Source organism: Heterocephalus glaber, unplaced genomic scaffold (genome assembly GCF_053883595.1).
Source record: "Heterocephalus glaber isolate CG9 unplaced genomic scaffold, H.glaber_assembly_v1.0 deba00000470, whole genome shotgun sequence".
NCBI lineage: Eukaryota > Metazoa > Chordata > Mammalia > Rodentia > Bathyergidae > Heterocephalus > Heterocephalus glaber.
The window spans coordinates 1,420,820-1,447,889 of NW_028258145.1; the positions used below are offsets into that span (position 1 = coordinate 1,420,820).

The following is a 27,070-nucleotide window of genomic DNA, read 5'->3' on the forward strand; positions in this document are numbered from 1 at the left end:
CAAATCACATTGGGAAAAATTCAAACAATTATTTTTCTTGTGGCACACATGTAAAAAAGTTCTCAGATTTCATAATCAAATTACTTGAATTCAATTTAAATTTTCATGATAATTAGTAGTGCTGCTTCTTTTCTATTGTAAAGTTTTCAGGTCATACTAGGGAGCTGCCTAAAAATATCCTGTGATTTTCAACTCTGGCTGGTCACTAGAAGTAACTTATATATACCCACTCCCTATTCCTGAGACATACCCCAGTTTTGATGAATTAGAATTAGTGGATTTGTGTGACAAAGTTTATATTTTATGAAAAGCACATTTTGATGAACATCCATCTGGGTTGAGAACTCCTGAAAAGCCAACCTTGTGTTTCAAGAATTATTTGCCTCAGATGAAGCAGGGGTAGGGAGGTAAAGCAAAAAGGAATGCATGGGGACAGAGTGGCTTTGTCAATAGTGACAACCTCACATGGCATTGGTGAGGTCAAAAGAAATGTCATGGGTTAGGACATAGGATGGCATAGGCTTTTGCTCCCTTAATACCACCAAAAATGGATAAAATAAAAATCATTTGCCTATAGAGTTATCAAGGGGTGAATATTGAAGGAACCTTGATAAGCTGAACTCCAGAGAGAGACAAGCACTTTTCAGTGGATTGGACATTGCACAAGAAAGGAACACAGAGCTGGAAGATAGATCCATGGCCATTATCCAAACTGAAGCATAGAAGGAAAAAAAGACAAGAAAGACGAACATACATTCAGTGATATGTGGTCCAATAAAATACAGTTTAACATTTGTATACTTAGAAACCAAGAAGGAAAGAAATAAGACAGAAAAAAAATTAACAAGTGACAAAATATTTCCAAATTTGATGAAAAATTTCAATCCTCACATTCCAGATTCACAACAAATATTAAATGGTACAGACACAACAAACCACACCTAGACCAACATAACCAAACTTTGAAAGTCAAAGAGAAAAAAATCTTAAAAGCAAACAGAGGAGAAAAGTTTATGCACAGAGAAAAAGTGGGAAGAATTATGTCTGGTCTCATAAGAATCAAGGAACGAGATGGAAATAGACGAACATCTTTAAAGTGCTCAAAGAAAAATACACTATTAACTTAGAATTCTCATTGACAATTCATTCAAAGATAGACTGAAAGGCAGAAAGAAGAGAAAGGAAAAGGAAATAAAAATAAAGACTTTCTCAAAAAAAAGAAGAAAGAAACATAAAAGGAGGAATTAATTCCTAATAGATCTATAAGAAATGTTAAAGGTTAAAAAGAAATGTTGAAAGGCAAAAAAATATATATATACACACACTGTGAGTTAGAGACCTGCCTTACACAAAGAAGCTAACAGAGTTTGAAATGGAACATAGAAGTAAAATAAAATTCAATTTTCCTTAGTTTTAACTGCTGCAAAGCACATCCATTTAAAAGATAAAACAATAGCAACATACTGTGTGTTTGTCGCATATTTAAAAGTAACAATATGCTATATGATTGCAATAGCACAAAGAATTAGAGGGAGGAAGAGGGCAAACACTGTTCAAGGGCCTTACACTAGATGGGAAGTAGTATAATAATGTTTGAAGATCATCTCTGATTAATTATGTACATTGTACATAATTACAAAGGTGTACATTGTAAGTCCTGGGTTAACAATTTAAATGTTTTCTAAAAGTATAAATGACATGTCAATAAAAGTGATGCAATGGAATAACAAACAATGTTCCATTCACCCAAGAGCAGGCAGAAAACCGGAAAACAGAAACAACAGATGGAAAAAAATAAAAATCAGTTATTTCATGACAGGCTTTAATCCAAATATATCAGTAATCACTTTAAGTGCAATTGGTCTAAACACACCAGTTAAGAGACTGTCAAAGTGGATTTAAAAAGCAAGATCCAATTATAAGCTTTTACTAAGAAACTCACTTTACAGATAGAAGTAGGTGAAACTAAAAGTATGAAGAAATATGTACTATGAAAACATTAAACAAAAGATCTCTGGAGCAGCTATATTAATATGACAAAACAGATTTCAAGATAAGGAAGAAATAATAATCTTCTATGTGTATGCACCTAATTTTTAAAAAACCTTCAAAATACTTGAATTAAAAACTGATAATGATGAAAGAGGAAATCGACAAATGCATAATTATAGTTGGAAATGTCAGCTTTTTTCTCAGTCATTGGTAGAAGTAAGCAGAATATCAGTATGAGCTGCAGAGAGCAATTAACCAACTTGACCTAGCTTACCTTATAAATTCTCCTCTCAACTACAGCAGAATGTACATTCTTCACAAGTGTACCTGGGGTAATACACACACAGAAACACATACACACAGTGGGACATAAATTTCAAAGAACAGAAGTCATAAAAAGGATGTTCTTGGACCAGGACCATACTTCTAAATAATCCATAGGTCAAAGGGGAAGTCTCAAGAAAATTTAAAACTATTTTTAACTAAGTAGAAACAAATCAAAATCAGAGGGATGTAGCTGCAATACTTAGAGGGTATTTTTAGTACTAAATGATTATGTTAGCCCAGAAGGAAGGCCTCAGTGCAGTAATCTAACCTTCCACCGTAAGAGACAGAGAGCAACAATACAAGTAAAATCAAACCAAGCACAAAGAAACTGGCAACCATTAGAGTAAATATTAATTAAATTTAAAACAGAAACACAATAGTCAATCACATAAAATATTAAAAACCCTATATAATTGATAAACATCTATCTTCCTGATGAGAAAACACAAAGTATCAGCAAAGAATGATCCCACGACGACCCCATGAACATTAAAAGGATGACAAGAAATGGTGCAGTGACCAACACTATGGCATAAATCTGACAATTAGATGAAATCAATAAAATATTCACTCAAGAATAAGTGATTTTTAAGTCAAAAAGGAATGAGAATAGTCAAAACACTTCTGAAAAGAACAAAGTCAGAGAACTCGCACTACCCACTTTCAAAACAAATCAATTTTTTTTGACAAATTCACCATGCATGATAAAAATGCTTAGTCAGGAAGAAGTAGAAGAGTGATTCTTCAGTCTAATAAAGGCCATTTAAAAAATCCTACAGCAAGCATGGAATACTTAATGATGAAACAGTGACTGCTTTTCCCCTAGTAATAACAAGAAGATATGCTTGCCCACTCTTACTGGAGCTATTTGGTATTGTAGTGGAGGTTTTAGCCAGTCCAATAAAGCAAGAAAAAATTAAAAAGCATAAACTCTATGTATTTATATGTAATATAATGTGCATTCAAACTTAAATGTCACATGGTTTCTCTTATATGAGAAACTCAAATTATAAATAAGGAGCACAATAAAAGATAACAGGAAGCAGGGAGATAGATCTTTCTCAAATGGGAAGGGGATCAAGAGACAGAGGAAGAGGAAGGAGGGGTGGAAGAGGGATGGAAAAGAATTGAGATGTGTTATGCACATGTACAAACCCGACACAAAGAATGTACATTATGTACTTCAATCATGTACTAATAAAAAAAGATAGACAATAAAAAAGAGATTGATTTTTTGTAAAAGAGAAGGACAGCAAGAGGTGGAGGGAGGGGGCAAGATGGGAGGGGAAGAGGACGAAAAGAGGAATTGAAATGTGTTGCATATGTGTACCAACTCCCTATGAGGAATGTAATCATTATGTACTGTACCACAAACATGTACCATATTAATAAAAAATAAAAACAAACAAAAAAGAAAATCCCAAACAATCTACGAAGAAACTACTAAATTTAAAAAGTGGATTTAGTGAGAATACAGGCTGCAAGGTCAATATACAAAAATTGATTAGCAACAAACAAGTAAGTGTAAATGTCCATAGTGAGAGAATAGATAAGCAAATTGTAGTTTACTCATTTAACATCCCTATTCAGTAATAAAAAAAATTAACCAACTATCAGCAACATTAAGGAACATCAAGACATATTGGAGGAAATAAACTACAAATATATACAGCATGATTTCACTTACATGACATTCAGAAACAAAACCAACAATGGGAATGGAAATCAGCAAGCTGGTTATCTCTGCTACAGTGGTGAGGTGGGAATGGACAGCAAAGGGGTGTGAGGAACTTTCTGTGGTGATGGAAATGTTTTATATTTGTTTGAAGGGTTTGTTACACAAGTGGATGTTTGTCAAAACTCACTGAACTATACACCAAAATCTGTGCATTTTACTGTAATGCAAATTAAACCTCAAAAAACATTCAGAAACATTAACAGTTTAAGTAACAGATGTTGGATGTAAGTGATTTAATTTTTTTCCAGGGAACTTGCACACGTCTTTGGGTTGTTACCTGATGCTCAGTCTGTAAGATTCACTGTTGGTGTACCCTGGAACCCTCTCATTCCGCTCCCCAGCCTTGTGAGTGACTGGAGCACAGGGTACCCCAACCCCTCCCAGCCAGGCCCAAGGGCCTGGAGACCCACAAGTCAACAGCACACTCGATATGGCAGGGTCTCTCCTATGACCACCTTCATATGGTCACTCACTCACCAATGTATAAAATTTCAAGCACATGTCAACCCTAATTTATTTACAACTCAATTGCTGTAGTTGACACTGGGAAGCAAAATTACATATGGAAAGAAGGGCCCAAAATTTGGATTTCTATTTCCAGTCCACCTGGGCCCCATGTTTCTTATCTTTAGAGTGCAAGGATAATAATGGCTGAGGACCTGCACTAACTGTGAATTTCCATGGGTATTTATGGTATTGTTCCTGCTGTTTTATTCAGCACCTCACCTCTTTCCCCTACCCGCACGTACACACACATCTTGACCTATTTTTTAATATTTTACTATCATCTAGAACCTTTACGAGAAAGCAGATATATTTCAACTGTTTAAGTCTTCTACTCTTGGCAACTAGCAAAACACTAGTTGAAAAGGGCACTTTTGAAACTTCTTGAATTCTCTCTAGATTCCATTCATCTGTAGAATCAAAGTTTGGATCTCATATTTAATCTAAACATCAGATTTTAACTGTAGGCCCAATTCCTCTTCACAGGTTGGAAAATGAGCCCTCTGCCTGCCTTTCCTTTAAGTCCTTGTTAATTCCAGGGCCTCACACTCCCTGGAGGAGAACCAACCCAAAGCCATCTCACCTGCTGGTGAAGATCAGGGCCAGTGCTGTGGCCAGGTGAGGCATCAGCTGCAGCTTCTGTGTTAACCTTCTCACCATGGAATATTTTTCAAGAAATATACGTATCTAATGCAAAGTAATTTTTACTCCTCAACATTTGCATGACATTTTATAGTTCCAAGTGCCCTGTGATCATTAATTATTCAGCTTTACTAGGCTAGTGACATAATTAATAGGACAGGAGCTGAAGCCTAGGACATATTTCAAAAGGACATTCTCAACAAGGAGGGCAAATGTTAACCCCAGTGCTCCTGACAACTTCCCAGGCAGGTCATTACTCTCAGTGCACCTAAGCCTCCCTGCAGGTCTACATGGAAAAGGTGTTCTCTATACCTGGCCTTGCATCCCACGGCTGGCACACAGTGGCTGCATCACACTCTGAAGCAGCTGTGTTGGGAGAACCACCCTTTCCCCAGAGTAGTATGGAAGGTGGCATGGGATGTTTCCACAGGCAAAGCCCATGGACAAACCCTGCAGTATCCCAAGGCTGCCAACTTCAAAGAGCCCAGGCTTGACCCAAGGGTGTCCCCTGCCGTCTACAGGCTGATTCTCTACAATCTTGGGCTTGGCAGAAGTCTTTCTTTGAGCAGCTCTGAGCTTAATGTTGACTTCTTAAAGCACAACATTTTACACAAGTATATGTGTGCATATGCACACATATGCATGTGCAAACACAAACACAGTGCTGCATTGTCACTCAGGTCAAATGTTCTGCAGACACCAGAGGGTCGAAGATATTCATCAATCACTCAGAGAGAGAGAGAGGGAACAGCAATTTCTTTAAAACTTTTGTATTTGATAGACTTTCTTAAACATAATTTTATACCTTAAGATTATTTGTCTCTAGTTGTAAGCAAAAGAAAGACACCCTCATCTTTTCTAATCTCTTTAGTGTAACAAGCGTCTAAACCTGGCCTGTCCTATGGGTGGGCTGTGGGTGATGGGACAAACAATAAGCACACAGGGGGCAGCCTCTTGGAAATACTGCAAGCACACACTCCCCCCAGGCTCAGTCTAACCACAGGGTTGTCCCTGGAACACTACCCACCCTGTCCTTGGTCCATGCCCTTCCTCTCTCCCTGCACAGAGCCAAACAGAGCAGGGTGGCCAGACCACCTATGAGGATACTAGCTTGTGATTATCTCCCCTCCAAAAAATTCACAGATCCAATAATGGTGTCATTGTGTTAGGTTTTTGCTATGGACTAAATTGTGTCCCTACAAAATTCCAATGTTGAAGCTCTAACCCACAAGTGACTATTTGGAGACAGGGGTTTTAGGAGGTAATTATGGTGAAATGAAATCATAAGGGTGGAGTGCTCATCCAATAGGATTAGTGGGCTTGTAAGATGAAGAGATCTCCCTCTTTCTTCCCCTCTGCCCTGCCCCATGTGTTGGGAGCAATGCTACATAATTCTAGGGAAAAATCATTTGAGTAGGCCTAGTTCTCCTGCCTACAGGCCAGCTATAACACTCCAAGACATAATTCCATTTTGGCCTCAGGTCACAATTGAGACCTCAGTGATCCCAGATGCTGTAATGCTCCAGGACAAGACCACACCTGCAAGAGACACCCTGGGAGGAACCAAATCTTCATCTGTGTAGTTCCTGGGAGGAACCAAATCTTCATCTGCATAGTTTCTCATTGTTCTTAGATTTCCGCCGCCCCCACCCAGTCTTTTGTTACACCTTGTTCATCCCAATGTGATACTGAAATCTACATATTCATTTGTTACATTTGTTTCTCCTGATGTACTAAATAAAAGGTGCTGCAAGCTAGGGCTTCTTGTCTTTGCCGCCCAGAGCAGCACTGATCAGACCCAAAGCTCAGCTTCTTCTCAGTCTCATTTGTCTACCTTTCCTGTAATTCGCCCTGTACTGCCGTGGCTCACAGGAGACCAGGACTTACTGCAGAGGTTCTGGTAATGTCCCCTTCCCCTGTTCCCTACACCCATGAACTGAGGAATGATCACATGAGGGCATAGCAAGAAGGCAGCCATCTACGAGCCAGGAGAAGAAACCTAAGACACTGCATCTACCAGCACCCAAACTGTGAGAAATAAATATCTATTGTTTAAACAATCCAATCTATGGTATTTTCTTGTAGCAGCCTGACTGCTATAATGTAGTCATCTTACAAATTCCAGGTGGTCCCATTCTCTTTCTATTTTTAAATGCTGTGATTATGCTGTAGCTTTATTTTTATCTTTGTGGCTAAAACTTTATCAAAACCAGACTTGACCACACACACTCACTCCTCTGGGAGATGTTTGTTTGTTTGTTTGCTCTGTGCCCAGCAGCACACTAGGTGCCAAGACCCCAAGTCCCAGCCACTGAGTCACAGCCCAGGACATAAGAAGACCCAGACAAGAAAGTATCGACATTAAAAGCTTTGAACATGGTGTAACCTCCCACCTGCTATCAACCACCATCATTTCATCATGTGCCAGCAGAATATCATTTCAGGGCACTCTAGCCACAGAGTGACAGCCAATGAAGTGATTGATCACACACCTTTTAGCTTTTGATTTGCTCAAAAATCATTGCAACTATATAGTTCTAAACAACATCTCATTGAATTTTCTGTTCCTCTGTATGAAGTCTTGATCTTGGCATAGCACACAGCAGACACTCAATATTGAATGAAGGAGTTTTGTAAACAAAGAAATGTAGATCAAGCATGGTAGGGTGGCCTACTCATGACCCTAAGGAAGGACTTTGACTGCTAGATCTGTCCCCATCAGGTGTGCCTCAGTTTCCCAATGTAGGCACACTGGAGATGACCCCACTACCTCTTTGACCATTCTAGTTCAACTGGGATGACAGATATAAAGCAGAAAGTGAGTGTCTATATCATGTGGTCAGGGAGGAAGTTAGCTAATTCAATGCTGAATTACCAGGCAATCACAAAAATCAGATTTCATGACAGCTTGAACTTCCAGACTTAGTTTAAAAAGACAGGAAGATCTGGAAACTCTGGAACTAATTCCTAAGAGGTGATCCTCTGGACCTCAGAGTCTCCAGCCATTTTGGTCCAGATCTGGCTGTTCCCTATGGTCCTTCAAACCCTGTCCACTCACTGACATTACCTGCTGGCCTAAGCAATAGTTTCTAACCCCTGCTACAGTGATTTTCTTTTCATCCAGGATAACTTTCTTTAGCATCCTAGCCAGTTAAGTACACTTTGTGACTATTGGTGCAGAGCCAAGGGTAGGCATTCTACATGAGTTCCTGAATTTAGTAGGTGAGCAAATAAATAGCTTACTCAGTAAATAAAATACAAATGCCTCAGCTTGGAATTCAAAAGCCCACACAGCCTTACTTGAGTGCTCCAAGTGTTTTTCCTGCTAAGCTCATTCACAGGCTTTTTCCAGCCTGGGCTTCTATCAAAGCAGGGCTCTCTGCCACTGGTGGCCTCCACCCCTAACTGCCACACATCTGGCTGGGTTCATTTTTAGTAGCTCAGCCACATGCTACCTCCTTGCACTGAGACTTTTCTGATTCTCCCAGCTCCTCATTGTGCCCCTTCAAACACCAAACAGAACTTCATCCATTGGACCAGAGGGCCCCTCCTGCTCAGAAAGCACTGAGTGTTCCATCTGTGACTCCACCTTGGGCTCCAGCACCTCTTCTGGTCAGGCTGGCACTTTGTACGGTGTACTAGCCATGTGCTAGTGACTTGGACACCTGGGGCCTGGCTGACCCTGGAGGGCCAACCCCTTCCAGGACTAGCTTAGTCCTAAAGATAGCAAATGGCACTCCTCTGAGTACTCTATCAAATGAAAACTAACCAATTCAGCACCCACATCTCCTCTATAAGGCTCTCACACTGCAGGCCATGACTGCCTGCTCCCATCACTGGGCCAGATGCCAAACCACTGATGACAGCCTCCAGGCCTCAGAGGTACCCAAACTGGCCAGTGCTAACCTGCTTAGCCTGCTTGCCCTGCTCACCCATCCCCTGGCTCCCTCTGCCTCCCAACTAACCATAGTGCATCCTTATGGCTCGCCTGTGGGATGGCTTGCCCCTCCTCTTAGGAACTGTGAGTTACGAGCGATCTTTTCATAACTGTGATTTATGGCTATAGTCTCCTAATCCTTTGGCTTCACCATACCTGAATAACAGTACAGCACACCCTCTAAAACAGCACCTGCTGGCAGCATGCCTGTTCATTTCCACATGCCCCAGTCTGGCCTGGGGTAAGCACTCAGGAGAGACAAAAGGCAGAATAACAGGCTCAATGTCCTGTCATCTCAGCTCCAATCCCAACCCCTCCAAGCACCCACCCCAACTTCTCCTTGGAAAGTTTGCTTACTAGTAGTTGCTCTGGAAAAAAAAGTGTCCGGGGGGGAACTGGTGGCCAGTTAGGGTAGGGATGGACAAAGAAAACAAGAGGGCAGAAGGAGAGAGGAACCAACCTCCCCTTATGCCAACAGCCTTCCCCAGTACTGGCTTTCTTGCCGGGGACCAGAAGGAAACAAGTGGATGTACAGATGGCAATCAGCAACCAACTCCCTCTGGCCCAAGGTGCAAAAAGTCCCCAGAGCACTGAGCAGGGAGTTTCCATGACTTCTCACCCCTCTGATGTGCTCTCTGTCTTCTCCAGGGGCAAACATGACACTGAAAGCTAATGACTCTTCTGCCTGGAGATGCAACCAAAGGCCAGCCCCAGAATCCAACATCAACCTCAAGCTGGCAGCCAGGCTCCAATAGAAGTGGCAGAAAGAGACTTAGTCCCCAGGGAGCATGAGATGTGCAGAACCTTGGCCTGCCACACTGCAGTCACCTTATTTATGTTCTCAGGCTCCCTTGGGTGCTCCGAGAGCCACAGCAGTCCGGGCCTGTCCTCTGGTTGCCAGCATCCTGGCAGGCTGCCCTGCACACAGATCATGGGTCTGTAATCCTTGCAGCTGGCCAGCAATTTCTGCCTGCCAGACACTTTTATTGTTCCAGTTTATGGTCTATATGAACACAATATTCTTCCTGTCCTTTCCTCCACCAGATTACTATTTTTCTTTAAAAACACATGTAAAGGCTATATTTTTCTCTGTAAACATAATTTTTATTTCAGTACCCCCCAAAAGCCCATAGTCAAACTTTTCTTGGTCTTTAACAACAAAAATTGGTGTACATGTGTATACACACACACACACACACACACACACACACATATACGAAAACATGAAAATAAATCCAGGATTCAGAGAGTGCTGTGAATGATGCCATTTAAAATTATAGATTTGAAAAGCTATTTCTGGATTCCAGAAACTCCTAAGGAATAGAGGAAACATTTATTTTGGGTTGTTTTATTTCATTCCCACTCAATTTTGAGCACGGTTGCTTAAAGCAACATTCGTGGAAAGTGACACAGCTATTAATCACCACGGCAGCTACTGCAGCGCTGCCCGCCTTCCCTGCCCTCCCTCTGGTCTCTTCTCCCAAAGGAGGCCAGTGACCTACTAAAAAGATAATTGCTTCCCATGTTTCCTCCTCCATAGCATCATTACATCAGTCTGCTGTGAATGACATTTAGTCACATTGGAAAAGAAGAGCTGTGTGACTGAGCCTTCACCCTTGACCCTGTAATGGCTTGGGGTACAAGATGGTGCGCAGGTATACCTGCTGCTGGAGGAAGGGAAGGCAAACCCTCCTCCTTCATTGTCCAGGTGCTGAGCTCTGCAGACAAAAGCTAAGCTCCTTCCTTGGCCCAGGACACATTCCCTGTGGCCACTTTTTCTTATTAATGACCCAGCCATAAATTGGATTTCAGGGATCTTGTGGGTGCCCCTCACTAGACCCCAGCACCTCATTCCCAGAGCCCCCCACAGAGACACTTAAACCTTCAAGAGACCACACAGCCCATCTCTTTCTGCCTCTCCTTCTTGGGGCACTCCTGGCAACAGTAACTCAACAAGGGTGGGGGATTTTATAATGTAGGACATTTTAATGCTACTGATAAAACCCAGCAGATTGGGTCCATCTGGCGAGCCAGGATGTAAAAATTCTGGATCTTTACTATCAAGTAATGTGTGGGAGTCACACACCCCAGCTCTCAGTCCTAAGGCTCACTGTACCTCACCCCAACTGACCCCACACTAGGGATGGTGAAAGAGGCCAGGCTTCACATAACTCATGCTTTGTTTGTTTGTTTCTTTGTTTCTTTGTTTGTTTTTTAAATTGAATGTTTAATGGTTTGCCTTTTGGGCTCTGAGCAACTCTGCATTTAAACACCAAGCTCAATGTTTTATATGTACCTTGTTTTACCTATTATTTCTCAAGTTGGTGACTTTCAATCTCTCTGTAGAGATGGAAGAAATATGTGTTGTCTGTGGGTTTGAGTACAGCATATTGTTAAACGTTGCCTGAACAATGGCCTTCACTGTAATTAAATATGCAAAATGGCCCAAGAAAGTGTTCTCAAAAAGCCTTTCTGCTCTTGCAGAAATTGCAATAAATAATATTTGTACCTTCCAAGCACCCTGTTTCCTCTCAACGCTTACAGTCTAACAATCCAGGCACAAAAGAAGAGAATAGATGATCTGCAATGACTATGATGACATCAATGAACATGACACTTTTTAAACACGGGCATTTTTCAGATATAGAAAGAAATGAGAGTTCACTGCTTTTTTGTCAGTACACAGAGATCGGGGACAGTCTCCCTCAAACCTTCAAACACAGACATATTAGAGCCCACACTGCCTTGGCCAGTGAGCAGCTCTTTGGAGAAAGAGCACTAGCCTTTTTTTTTTGTCTTTTTCAAAGATCATGCCAGGTCAGAAGCCCAGCAACATAAAATTCTCCACAACAGGTAACCAATGGGTTTGAAATTGTGCCCAGTGTCCAGCAGGGACTATTATCCAAAACTACAAAGACCATCTTCCCTCCTTCCTTAGCATTGAACAGAGAAGGCTTCAGATCTCCAAGTGATTAGGATCAGGCCACCAGCTGATGAATGACTCCAGCAGAGACCTGTTATGGTTTCGGTCTAGATGTCCCCTCAAAGCCCCATGCAGTCACAGGTGGGGCTTTTTCAGAAGTGGTTGAATCTAGAGTGTATGATGCTGGGATTAAGGGTGTGTGATTACTAAACCAGTACACTGATTGGTTTGGCACTGCCCTAATACTGGTAGTCTGAATAAGATAAAAGGTACAGAAAGATGCTGTTAAGGTTCCTTGTTGCTTTTGCTACTGTGGGGTGGGGGTCATGAACTATTTCTCCTCTGCGACACCTCTCTGCCATGTGCCATTCTGCCTTGGAGTCAGCCGATTATGGAGTGAAACATTTACAAACTGTAAGCTAAATAAACCCTTTCCCAAAAGAATTTAAGGGAAAAAAAACCCTTTCCCCTTTAACTTTGGCTGTCATGTATTTTGTCTCAGCAATGAGAGAAAAGTACCTAACATGACCCCAGAAGTCCTCCAGACAACAGGCAATGCAAAGTAAAGTAAACTTGCAACAGTCTCCAGATTTCCACTGGGTAGGTCATTCTGACTAACACTGTAATCCTGACTGGCAAGGACTAGTGGGGTCACTCTGGATCTGAGGCTGGCCAATTCCAGGTTACTCCTTGAGGGTTCACTTACACAAACAAACACCCAGGAACCTGGATGCCTCTCTGCTGAGTTTGTTCTTTTCTGGTGCCTCCTGCTGCTCATAAGAGGCCAACCTGGGGCCAAGTCAATATCACACCCCTATTTGCAGCACAGGAGGAGAGGGCAGAAGACAGAATGGTTAAAAACTCAAGCTTTGGATCAAACACACCTGGTTTCCACACAGACTCCAGCACCTGCCAATGTGTTATCTGAGGTAACAAACTCCCTGAGCCTTGAGTTCCTCAACCCTAAACTAGTGCTGATAATGACAGTGTGGACTAAGTGAGGTAAGGCATGTGCCTTACATCTCATAGGTATTCAAGGAACAGCAGGTGTCATCATCACAGTCACTGCAATCACCCCGAGTCTTTGGACTGCTTGGTATTCTATTCATTCTTAATCTGGGAAAGCCTTTGTAAATTTCCCCTCAAAGCACTCTTTTTTTTTTTTTTAATGCAAACAAAAAACTAACTTACTCTGTCTTACTGAAACTACTTTAAAAAGAGCTTCGGGTTGAAAAGAAAAGACCCCTTCTCCTAAACTTAAATTAAAGATAATGAGGACCAGGGACTTAGCTCAGTGGTGCCGCCACCTGCCTTGCAAGCCCAAGGTCCTGAGTTGGATCCCCAGTACCAAAAAAAAAAATTAAAAATAATGAAATTGCTGACAGAAGAAAACAAGGTAAATCTACTGCTGTGTTACAAAATTATGTGTGTGTATGTGGTGTGTGCGTGCACATGCTTGTGTACTGGAAAGCTTTCTAAAGCACCTGCCCCTTTTATGAATCCAACAAAACTAGCCAGTTTTCATCCCAAACTCCAGAGAGAGACAAGGTGGACAAAGCACATCCAGAGAAGGTGGTGTGGGCAGAGCCTCCCTGCACATCATGTTGCCATAGACACAAGCAGGTTCTTTCCAGAGCCAATCAGCCAACCCTAGAGAGAGGGCTGAATGTTATCAGTTAGTTCCCACTCAAGGGAAATTAATTTACTTTTCAGAATTACAGCCTTAGCAATATCTATGAGTGACATGATGGTTAATGTTAGCCGTCAGAACTGTGAATCCTTGAGATTTTTCTTGAAAAAAAAGTGTATTCTAATGAATACAAAACAAAATTACAATAGTGGGAGAAGTGGAGCCATAAATTACTGCTGAGACTGCCTGGGGAAGGCTAATTATTTCATTGCTGAATTATTTTCATATCTTAAAAAAAACTGTACATGGAGAGAGACACCTTCCATCATCATCACCACTGCAGAGATCTTACAGACCCCCACCCCCATCCCTCACCTCAGCCACTAAAGTGTCTCTGTTCTTTTCCTCCACTCCTGGCAGGTATAGGGTCTGGGTGCATCCTGCCTGCCCTGCCCCAGGAGCCAGCTGGAGCCCAGTGCAGAGAGAGCAAGCCTGATCATTGTGTGAACAGTGGGAGGAAAAGGATAAATGCTGAGCCCCAACATTTTCCAGGTTCTCTTCACTGAGGTAGAATATTAGAACAGGATAGCCAAGTAATGAAGTATTCTTTAGTGTGCCCATCTCTTAATGCTTCAGGAGGTCTTCAGACTACTCTTAACAATGGGAATTTCTTGAGATGCTTCAGGGTTAGCTGATGGCTCCACTCCCAGTCTCAATCCACAATCTTAACGCTAAAGAGTGCTCATAGGCTCTTGAAACAACTGCAGGCTTTTTCAATGGATAACCATGAAGTTCCATTTATTTAGGTTTCCTTTAATTTCTTTCATTCATGTTTTATAGTTTTCAGCATATAAGTTTTATGCATATTTTGTTAAATATGTCAATGATTTCAATTTTTATAAGTCAGTTGTACAGGTACACATTGTCAGTCAACTGCATTTTCGATGGTGCTCCCAAAAGATGTCACTGTGTTATCTCATAGATGTCTTGGTTTGTGTTAAAACTCTCTATGATGTTTGCACAGTAAAACTGCCTAAGGACATAGTTCTGAGAATGTGCTCCTATTGTTAAGCAAGATGACTATATATGGTATTATATTTTTAATCCAAATACTCTTGTACTAATTGCTAATATATAAAAATACTATTTTGTATATATATTCATATATATATACAAAATAGTATATATATATGTGTGTATATATATGTATATATACACATGTATATATACAGAATATACAGAATAGGTATATTCTTGTTGAATTCACTTCTTAGTTCAAGGACTTTTGTAAGTGCTTTGGAATTTTCTGCATAAACAATCATCTCATGGGAGTATAAGAACTGTTTTCATTATTTGCTTTCCAAACTATATGCTTTTTATTTCCTTTTCTTGCTTTATTACATTGGCTACAACTTCCACCACTATGTTGAATAGGATTAGCAAGAATATATATCTTGCCATATTCCCAATTCTAAGGGAAATATTCAATCTTGCACAATTAAAGATATGCAATGTTTATGTAAATTTTTTTTTTTTTTTGGTACCGGAGATCGAACCCGGGTCCTTGCGCTTGCACAGCAGGTGGCGAAACCACTGAGCTAAATCCCCAGCCCCTATGTAAATATTTTTAAACTTGCTCTTTATCAACTTCAGGGCATTTTTTCTATACTTATATAAATTAGAGCTTTTATTATGAATGCATGTTGTTTTCAAATGCTTTTTCTATTCCAATTACTATGATTATGTGATTTTTCTTCTTCAGCTTATTAAAATGGTAGATTATATTGATTGGCTTTTGAATATTAAATGACCTTTGTATACCTAGAATAAACTCCACTTGGTCATGATCTATAATTGGTTTAAAATATTGCTAAATTATATTTCTTAATATTTTAAGGATTTTGTGACTGTATTTATGAAAGATATTATTCCATAGTTTTCTTTTATTGTATTGTCCTTTTATTATATTGTCCTTATTTTGAGATAAGGAAATGACTACCCTTATAAAATGAATTGGAATATGTTTCTTCCTCTTCTATGTTATAGAATAACATAATAATAATAGAGTCATATAGAATTGTTGTTAATTCCTCTTTAACTGTTTGGTAGAATATTCCAGTGAAATCTTCTAGACTGGAGATTTGTTTGAAAGTTTTTAAATTACAAATTTAATTTCCTTCATAGTTATAGAGTTATTCAAATTATCTTACATAGTGGGTGAGTTGGGATATTCTGTAGTTTTTTGAGGATTGATCCATTTTGCTTAATTTTTCAGACTTACATTCACTGAGTTGCTCTAAATATTTCCTTATTATCTTTTTGATGTTCTCTGAGTCTATAATAATGATCACCTCAATCATTCCTGCACTAGTAATTTGTGTTTTCTCTTTTTTTTCCTTTGCTAGAGGTTTTTTTCTTGCTACAGACTTGACAATTTTATTGTTTCAAAGAACCAGTTTGTTGCTTCATTAATGTTCTCTACTGTTCTGTTTTCAGCTTTAATTAATTAATTAATTATTTTGTAATGGGGATCAAACTCAGGACCTTGTGCTTGTGAGGCAGGAACATTGCCACTGAGCTAAACCCCTGGCCCTAGTTTTCAGCTTTATTGATTTCTGCTCTTATCCTTATTACTATTTTATTCCTTCTGTTTGCTTTCAGTTAATTTAGTTCTTTTCCTAGAATCTTAAAATAGGAGCTTAGATATTGATGCAAGAATTTTCTTCCTTTCTAATACATGTATGCATTTACTGTTATAAATTTTCTTTTAGCAATACTTTAGCTATGCCCCAAAGATTTTGCTATATTGTATGCTCAATTCTTTCCAACTCAATATGTTTTTAAATTATGCTTAAGAGCTCCTCTTTTTATTATGGGTTATTTAGATGTGGATTTATTTAGTTTGGACATTTTCCTATTATTGACTCCTAGTTTGAATCCCTGTAGTCATATAATGCATTCTGCATGATTTCAACTTTTAAAAAATAATATTTGTTGCAGTTTCTTTTATGCATATGATATGGTTTATTTTGATAATTTAGGTATGTACTTGAAAAGAATATGTACTCTGCATTTTTGAGTGTAGTGCCCTGTGTCTATTACAAGGTGTGATCAGCAAGTAAAGTGAATGTTTAAATTTTAAAATATTACAGTAAAAGATGCATTGTCATTAGTTCCCTCTCTAAATACTCCCCCTCTCTTTGACCACACATCTCATCATTCTTGCCACTTTCTAAAGCAGTTCTGGAAGTCCTTTTGCATGAGTATCTTTAATTGTACTGTTTGGATGCCTCAATGTCCCTAATTAATTCAAAATGTTTGCCTTTCATAGTCATTTTGACTTTGAGGAAGAATCAGGAGTCATAATGTATCAGATCCAGTGAATAAGGTAGATGAGTGCTTTCTGAGCCCTGTCCTCCTTCTCATTTTCTTCTGAAACTTCAAAGACACAAATGTTAGTCTTCCCAAAGGCTCTCTCCTGGTATCACAGTGGGCAGGACCTGTTACCTCCTGACAAGGATGAAAGCCCCAGCTCCCTGGTTGACCTTCTGATGCCACCCTGGTGGCACCATAAGGGAAATTCATTCAAGCCTATGGGAGACAGAAGTCTCACCTCCCCAGTCAGCTTTTGCTGGCACAGGTTGGGGGAGGGGGGGCTGTACTGTGGTGTTTTACTAAAGTAGAGTAATACTATATAAAACTTTTCTGTCTTGCCAAGTGTCTTTTTCCTTGTCCTTTGGATGAAGAAAGTAGGCTTTGCTGGAGGCTTGTGTGTGTGTGTGCATTTCTGGTGTTTCTGGGCTGCCAGCTCTACCAACACCCAGTCTTGGATACATGAGACAGAAGGAAAGACAGGGAGCTCCCACAAGGTCATCCACAAATCTCCACCTTTCAGAGTCTTCTTTTATAAATAATACCCAAACTTTGTAGTTGTCCTTAGTGGGAGGAACGGAAAACACACAATGCATTTACTCCATATTCATGGAACTGTTAAGTCCTATTTCAAGTTTCTAAATATAGTATATATAGATTTGAATTTTAGAAAGTTCACCTGTCTTTACCTGGTAGAAGTGTGAAAATGAACTGATCACATTAGATTTATTTGGCCTTCACATGAATAGACACAGTCAGAATAAGAGAAAATTATGCCTAAATGTTAATATATAATATATATGTCCTGTATATTCCTTTTAAAAATGTATCACATTCAAATAAAAAGATGCATCACATTCTAAAACTGTACCACTGATTTAATAATAATATATCAGGAGTAACAGAATATTATTCATCTTGGAATATTACTTATTCCTCTTGGAAATTTTCCAAACTAAATAATCCACTTCTAATTAACCCATAATAAAAAGAGAAACTCTTAAGCATAATTTTAAAACATATTGAGTTGGAAAGAATTGAGCGTACAATATAGCAAAATCTGTAGGGCATAGATAAATTAGTCCTAAAAGAAAATTTTTAACAGTAAATGCATACATATATTAGAAAAGAGGAATGAGAGCAAAATTGCAGACATCCCAGAAAATGTCAGAAAAAGTGGTACATATGTAATAATAAAGGAATGATGAAAATTTCCAACATATATTGACATATTTGACTAGAAATATGTTACAAGAATTCTGTATCCTGCTTTTGTATTTACCTAAAATTTCACTGTATGCAATTTCCCATGTCAGTAAAAATAACTGAAGTTAAAATTTTAGAGATTATTCCCTTAGGCTAAATTTCTAGGAAAAAATACTACTAAGTCAAAAAAATATAAGCCCTTTAAAAATTTCCTGGTATATATCACTAACTCACTTTTCAGAAATATTATATCAATTTTTATTCTTTCTCCCAACATATAAGTTGGCCAATTTTAGTACATTCCTGCCAAAGATGAATGTTGCTCTTTCAAATGTCTTGCTTTTTCGCCAAAGTAAAATATTATCTCATTTAACTTGCCTTTCTTTGGTTATTAATAGCTTAATCTTTACATACTTATTGGCTATTCAAGTATTTTCTTTAAATTTTATATTATATCATTTGCCCATTTCTATACTAGGGTATTAAGTATTTTTATTTATTTATGGAAGCTCTTCACATGTGAAAGAAATTAAACCACTGTCCATCATATTTGTTAGCTATTTCTCCACCATGTCATGGCTGTAGTTTTATTGTTGGAGTCTACACAGTTTTTCATCTTATATAATAAAGTTAATGTAACATATTTGCTTTGGGGATTTTGCTTCCTGTTAGTAATTTTCTTTAATTATATGAAAGGCTGGACCACTTTTTTCTTTCACCTGTGTTATTTTGTGGTTTGTTTTAACTTTTATTTAGAGATGAACAGAGGTGAGAAATGAAGGTGGACCCTAGTGAGATACAGGAATAAATCTACCACCCTAGTTAGCTGTAGCCAGTGCCACAAGGCTGACCCAAGAAGGATCTATGAAGGTGAACAGACTCTTCTTTCTATGTGCTTAAAATAGCCATTCCCTCATCCCAACAATTCCCTTGATCTTCCTTCCAGCTGACTTGGCAGACAAGTCCTTGCTTTAACCTCTCTCCCATTTTATTCTCTAATCTTCCAGGAAGTTAACACAAGTCCTCAACATCCATAAATGCAGCGTTTTCTGGGCATCCTTTTTATCTTTGATTCTACAATTGAAATAATAAGTAAAAGCAAATATTGCAATTTGTTGGCCACACAATATATAAGTTCAGGGAATATTTCTCTAATGGAAAAAAATTCTTTGAGCAAATTTCTATTGTAATAACCTCTGCAAAAACCAAGCACTTCATCCTCCATTTGAAAGTTTCTAGCTGCCTAGTTTCTGGCCCCATTTATGTCCAGCACCTGGATGTCAGATGTCAGATGAAAGTATTTGTTGTCAAGAGTATCGGTTGTCTGAAGCTGAAGGACCCAACATTGAGTCCTTTGCTGTCCCCTGAGCCACAGGTGGACCTGCATGCTGTCTACTATATCTGCATCTTTCCCAGAACTTCATTTCAGAAATTTTTCCTTAGCCACCACATTTGACTACCACCTTCTGCCTTCCCAATATATTACCCACCTCCAGTTTTTCCCTGGGTCATCCCAAAAAGCAATCCCATCATCTGGTTTCTGACAACCTCCTTTCATTTCCTTATATTGATGTATCCTTGCACATAACTAAAAATTAAAAGGAAAATAACCTTTTGTTTTCTTTACAAATAGTACTTCCAAAATTAACAATGTGCTATGCCTGTGACAAAAATAATTCATCTACTTTGCAAGAATACAGCTTGGAAATAAACCTTTACAAGGTCATTTGAGTTTTTGTGTAAGATCTTAGGATACTGGAAATTATCCAAATCATAGAATGCCAAAGAATGCAACCCCAAATGACAGTTTGGGTGAATGTAATTCAAAGTGGCTGGGGGGTAGTAGAAGCTGAGCCATAGAAAGCCTGCCAGGAATTGGGAGGCCAAGGTCCTTGTACTCTCCTGAAATGGAATAGACCTAAGATAGCAGCATACTTCTGGACTTTGGTGAATAAGGAAATCCAATTCTCATCCCTTGCTGAACTCCACTACTTTTGCCAGCCTGCATGCAATGGTACCGATACAAAAGCACTTTTCAATTAATTGCTTAAAATGATTTCTAAAACAATATTTAAGGTCCCTAGAAATTGTTGTAGGGCATACAGCAAATAGAGAAACATCTACTCAAGAATATCTAAATTTCAGTAAAACCACTCAGAGTTTTTAGTATCTAAGACATGACCCATTCATATCTCTTTCCTAAACCAACAACCCAGTGTGATGGAAACTCTACTGTAGGCAAGAATGGCCAACTAGGGCTCCCTGCTCCATAGTTCCCAGTTTAGGGCTGTGGTTTTATTCCAGTTGAAGCAGACCACTGACATCTCTCATTCCCTCCATCCCCTCAGTCCCAGCTCCATATTACAGAAGCTCCATTCCAAGAAGTTAAACCAAAAGAACTGGGAGGTCCTCTCTCACCAGGCCCCAATCATAAGGCAGACACTCCACTCCAGACTCAGCAGGTCAAGAATACTAGGCCGTGAACATCCTGCACAAGCTTGTTTCTAGGGTGGAGGTCTTACATCAGGAAGATTAAGCTGAGAAGACTATGAGTTACCACCCCTGTCCAGAGTCCTGCTCATAAGGCAGGGGTGTCACTTCAAGGGAACTGAGCCATTGTCCAACCCTAGCTCTAATACAGTGGTGCAGAGGTAGAACCAGGAAGAGAGGAAGGTCAGAAAAAGAGGAAGCTCTATGGTTTGCTTAAGGAGACTAACTTTATTTGTAATGTATGAAAAGTCATGCCTATGAGTATTGTTACAAATAATGAAGATCTTGATAGTGAGCAATAGGAGTTTCTGGTAACTTCTTTTAGCAGCACACTGAAAAGGTATGGCTCAACAACACAGTAGACCTGCTAGAAATTTAATAGAAGAACCAGAATAAGAAATAATGGAGAAGAACTTTCTGGAATTGGAGCAGGCTTGAAGACTGGCAACATCCTGACTCTCTGAAAGAACCTCACTTAAGAAGAGCAGACCTGACATAGTATATGTTCCAGGGATCATTGAAAACAAGACAGCAATGCATTTGTGATTAATAGGGGCTAACAACTAATGTGCTTCTAGCATCAGTATAGGCCGACCATCCAAAAGCTTATGGGGAAATGAGGGAAGAGACAATCAAACAGAGCCCAATTAAACAGAGACCCACAACCATGTAGGCACCTAGGGAGACAGTCACAAGGTCACATCCTCTCAGGAAGGACAGAATAGCTCCCAGAAGAAGAAGCACATTTCACTGGAATAGTACATCCAAGTCACTAAATAAATAAACAAGGAGACAATAACAACAAGCCCCAGAGGGGAGGATCAGTATCCAGAATTTCTGAAATATTATTTCAAACATTCAGTTTTCAATAAAACATTCCAAAGAAACCAACAAGTGTGAGCCAGAGATAGGGAAAAACAGGCAACAAAAAAAAAGTCCCTTTGAAGGCCAGGGATTTAGCTCAGTGATGCCGCTGCCTGCCTCACCAGCGCAAGGTCCTGAGTTTGATCCCCTGTTTAAAAAAAAAATTGCCTTTGAGGCAATTCAAATAATATACTTAAGAATCTTGAAAGCAGTTGTTACAAATACATTTTAAAATTAAATTAATTTATGTTAAAGAGCTAAAAGTATGACTGATGGCAATATTTAATCAAATAAATAATACAAATAAAGAAATAGAAATTATAGAAAAAAATGAAGACTGCAGTTGAAATTTTTCATAGGAGGTTAGTAGTAGTTTGAGACACTAGAAGGAAAAAATCAGAGAATTTGAATATAAATCAATAAAGACTATGTAAGCTGAGAGACAGAGAAAAAAATGAACAGTCTCAGAGTAATGTGAGTTCCATAAAGTATGTCAGCATACATCCAATGAGAGTACCAAAAGGAAAGAGAAGAGGGAGCAAAAATATTAAAGAAATAATGACTGAAAATTTAGCAAGTGTGTGAAAGACAGTCTACAAATTAAAGAAGCTCAATGAGCTCAAGTACAATAAGCACAAAACAATTGCCACTCACACATAGTAAAAATGAAGTCAGACAAAGAAGCAGCATTAACACAGCAAGGGAGGAGAGGAATGACTCTTCACATATAAGGGAATACAAATAAGATTAACAACTGACTTCTCACCAGAAACAATGAAGGCCCAAGTCAGTTCAAAATGCTAAAAAAAAAAAAAAAAAATGCAATCTTATATCCAACAAAACTACCTTTCAGAAATTAATGGAAAATAATGACACTCCCAAATAAACAAAAACAATATTAATCACATTATTAATAGAAAATATATTTTATAAAGCATATGAAAGAAAATTCTTTAAGCTGAAAAGCAAGTTATAATAAACAATAATTGAAATCTACAAAAAAAGGAATACTGTATGAGTAAATGTTCTCCTTTCTTATTTTAAATGAGGTAAAAATCATTTAAACAAATAATATGAGTGTAATGGTATCATGGGACCTATAAGATATAAATGTGATATATTTGAAAATAACTGCACAAAAGCAGCGGTGTGAAAAAGCTATATTGGAGTAAGGAAATAGCATCAGATTGTAATGAAAATTGATGGGAAGAAATCCAGAGAAACAGAAATGGGAAAAAAGGAAGTTAATATAAAAAAATCTATGAATATACACTTGCTATCATTCTTCCTCATCAACAAAAGATATGAAATTATGTCAAATAATAATTATTATAATTACTGTATTTCTAAAATCTATAGATGTAATTTGTGTAAAATAATAAAGCAAAAATAGAAAAAGAACAGAGCTATATAGAAGAAAAATTTTTATATCTCATTGGGATTAAGCTAGTATAAATCCAAAGTAGATTCCAACAAATTTATATGTATATCATATGCCCTAGAACAACAACTAAGAAAATAACACAAAAATATGACTTTAAAAATCATATAAAGGAATTAAAGTGTTACACTAGAAAATATTTACTTTTTTTTCCTTAGATTTCTTTTTATTGGTACATTTTAGGTATACAATACATTCACATTTATCATTGGGTACTTGTACCTTTACATGATATATCTTCGTTCTTATTTTTCCCCCATTTCCTGTCCTCCCTTCACCCCTTCCACCCTTCCCTATTTTTTTTCCATTAAGTTTATTGGTACATTTTAGGTATACAATATAATGACATTCATCATTGGAGATTTGTACATTTACATAATATATCTTGATTCTTATTTTTTCCCCCTTCCCCTCCCCTCCCTTTCAACCCCTCCACCCCTCTCTAGTTACAAAGACTTTATTTCCATTATTTCATTTTCTCATATTAATTCCATTCCCTTCTTGTCTTTCCCCTATGTCTCTCACTTCTGCTTCCCTTTGGCCCTTTTCTTCCAATTTTACATAATCTATAATATATTTTGATTCTTATTTACACTTATAGTTTCTCACCCCAGACAAACAATTCAGTATTTACACATGTGTGTCCTATTTATTTCACTTAAGAGTATTGCTTCAATGTGCATCCATTTAGCTATAAATGTCTCTAATTTCTCATTCTTTTTTCCCATTAAGTTTATTGATACATTGTAGGTATAAAATACAATTACATTCATCATTAGGATCTTGTACCTTTACAGGATGTATCTTCATTCTTATTTTTTCCCCTTGACCGCCCTTCACCCCCTCCACCCTTCCCTATTTGCAAAGACTTTGTTTCCATTTTTTTCCTTTTCCCATATTTTTTCTTTTCCCTTCTTTCTTTCCCCTACCCCTCCCACTTCCCCTACTCCTTTAGACCTTTTTTTCCTATTACACAATATCAATTATACATTTTAAAGTTGCAATATCAAGATCTAGAAGACATTCCCACAGATTTTGCAGAATTTAAAAGGATATAGAAAGCATATTACAAAACCCTTTTTGGAAATAAATTTGACAACTTCTAAGAAGTAACTTGGAAGACAAATTAATGAAACTAACTCTGGAGGAAATATAAAATTTGAATAGCACCTATTAAAGAAAGTATATTCCTAGCTTGAAAACCTACCTATATGACAACAGGCTCATATACATTTTAACTGATAAATTATATCAAACATTTAAAGCAAAAAAACAAGGAACACGTCTCCCCTTATTCTAGGAAATCAACATTGTGCTAATACTAAAACTGGATAAAGATAATAGAGGAAAAAATTGTGAAAATAGATAGAAATTAGTTTAACAAAAAAAAACTATTAGAAGGAAGACCTGGCAGTATGTAGAAAGTGGTTTTATTATAGGGATGGCAGTGTTGGTTTAGCATTGGAAGATCCACCCCCAATAGTCATCATTTTAACAGAGGAAAGGAAAAAGTCACATGATCCTGTCAGTATTTGGAGAAAAAGTATTGGACTAAACTCTAAAGCCACTCATAGTAAAAGTTATCAGGAGACTAGAAGCAGAACAGAACCTTCCCAACAAATCAAAGACATGTATTCCACACTTCCAGCAAAAACGCCTTATATGAATGGAGAAGATACAATGCTCTCTCCCTAAGGTGGAGAACAAGGGCAGATATGCCTACTCTTCATCTGTCCATTAAACTTTGAAACATAGGCCCAAACCACAATAGTCTGACAATAAAATGACACAATTAGGATAGGATTGACAAGGTATAAGTAAAATCTTTTATGTAGATGAAATGATCATCTACAGAAAAAATACTAAGAAATCTCTAGGAGCCCCCTAGAACTTGTATTTGAATTTAGCAGGATTAGAAAACACAAGGTATATATAAAAATTCAGGTCTATGTATACTTGTTATAAATGAAGACTTGAATATTGAAATTAAAAAGTAATGTAGGAGTACAAAGGACCTAGAAAAGTAAAAAGAAAAAGAAAAAAAAGCCAGTGTTGAAAGACATGTAGTACCTAATTTTAAGAATTCCTCTAAAGCTACAGTAATCAAGGCAATGTTGGTGTAAGGAAAGACATATAGATCACTGGAATAAGACAGAGAATCTAGAAATAGAACCACACATATATGGCCCACTGAGTTTTGAAAGATTATTTAAGAGTAACATTTTATAGAATATAAACTCAATTCAAGAGCAAAGGAAAAGATAGTGTTTTCAGCAAATGGCATTAGAACACCTGATATCCATATAGGAAAAAATTAACCTCAACCCTTTATTTCCATATATACAAATAACTTGAAAGGATCTATGAACCTAAATATGAAAGACTAAAACAACAAACTTTGAGAAGAAATTATAAGAGCCCGCTGCAGACAAGCAGGTCTGTGCACACCCTACCCAGGTCCTGGGTCACGTGGAAGATGCCGAATCACCCCGCTGCAAAGAGGCAGCCACCTGGTTCCACACTACAAAGATGCAGAGGACACCAGACCACCAGACCATGGTACTGAGTCCCGCTGCTCCCGGCCCAAAGGAAGGGGCTTCCGGCCACCATCCCTCCCGCTGCTTCCAGCCTACAGGAAAGGGCTTTTGGGCCACCATCCCTACTGCTGCTCCCGGCCCCTGTCCCACCTCTCCCAACTCAGAGGAGGTAATCCGTGCAGGCGCTAACAGCCCCCTGTCCCAGTCGAAATGAGAAAACATGTAAATAAGTCTCAAAACCAGACTTCCAGATCACCTACAGCAACCCCAAAGGGAAATGAGATGGAACACTCTGATACTCAACCACTTGGACCCACTGAACTGGCAACAAAAGGGGACCTGGAAAAAATGAAATCAGAAATAATTTCTCAGATAACAGGAGAAATTGTGCCCCTAGTGCAAGACATGATTAATAAATCTAGAGAGGAGCTCGGGAACATGATGGAATCCCAACATAGGAAACAAATGAAATCCATAAAACAGATGCAAATAGATTTCCAGGACATGAAAAACTCCATTGAAAGTCTACACAGCAGAATGAGCCAATGTGAGGACAGAATTTCAGATATAGAAGATAAGATTGCAATTAGTGACCAGGAGAAGAAAAATTGCTTCAAAATTATAAGGGAACATGAGAAATTAATCCAGCAGCTGCTAGATGATGCAAAGAAGAATAACATAAGACTGATTGGGCTCAATGAAGAAACAGGAGAGAGTGGAGATGACATAAAAAAATCTCTTCACACAAATGAGGGAAGAAAACTTCCCAAGCAGGGGAAAAGAGCTTGACATACAGATAAGTGAGGCATATAGCACTTCAAATAGCCTTGATCAAAAAAAATCTACACATAGGCGTATAGTTGTTAAGATTCCAGAAACACAACAGAAGAACAAAGTTCTCCAAGCAGTTAGAGAAAAGAAACAAATCACATACAAAGGAAAGCCCATCAGAATCACAGCAGACTTCTCAACACAAACCATCAAGGCAAGAAGAGCTTGGAGTGACATATTCCAAGCCCTAAAAGAAAACAGCCTCCAAACCAGACTGATGTACCCTGCAAAACTATCTTTCAAAATGGATGGAGAAATAAGATACTCTCATGACAAAGAGCACCTTAGGAACTTCGTGAACACCAAACCAGCACTCCAAAGAATTTTACACAATGTCCTAGGAAAAGACATTGAGAATCACAACCCCAGGAAACAAAGCAGAATGAACCCATCTGACATGACAAGAAATTAAATGTAAAGGGGGAGAACTCAAGAAAAAGAAAAAGTCATGGCAAGGACAAGTCAATACATTTCAGTTATAACCATCAATGTTAATGGTCTCAATTCACCAATCAAAAGAAACACACTGGCAGAATGGGTCAAGAAGCAAAACCCAACAATATGCTGCATACAAGAAACACACAATTCAAAAGAAAACTCATAGACTGAAAGTTAAAGGGAGAAAACAATACTCTG

The 27,070-nt window shown here is 38.4% G+C and overlaps 1 protein-coding gene across 1 annotated transcript in view; it reads right to left on the reverse strand.

Annotated features, from left to right (window-relative positions):
• The window catches only part of Acoxl (acyl-CoA oxidase like), a 352,250-nt gene that overhangs the window by 204,876 nt on the left and 120,304 nt on the right, over window positions 1-27,070 (reverse strand). The window contains 1 exon segment of the mRNA XM_087201767.1: window positions 5,145-5,210. Within this exon segment, the coding sequence (XP_087057893.1) occupies window positions 5,145-5,210 (66 nt within the window).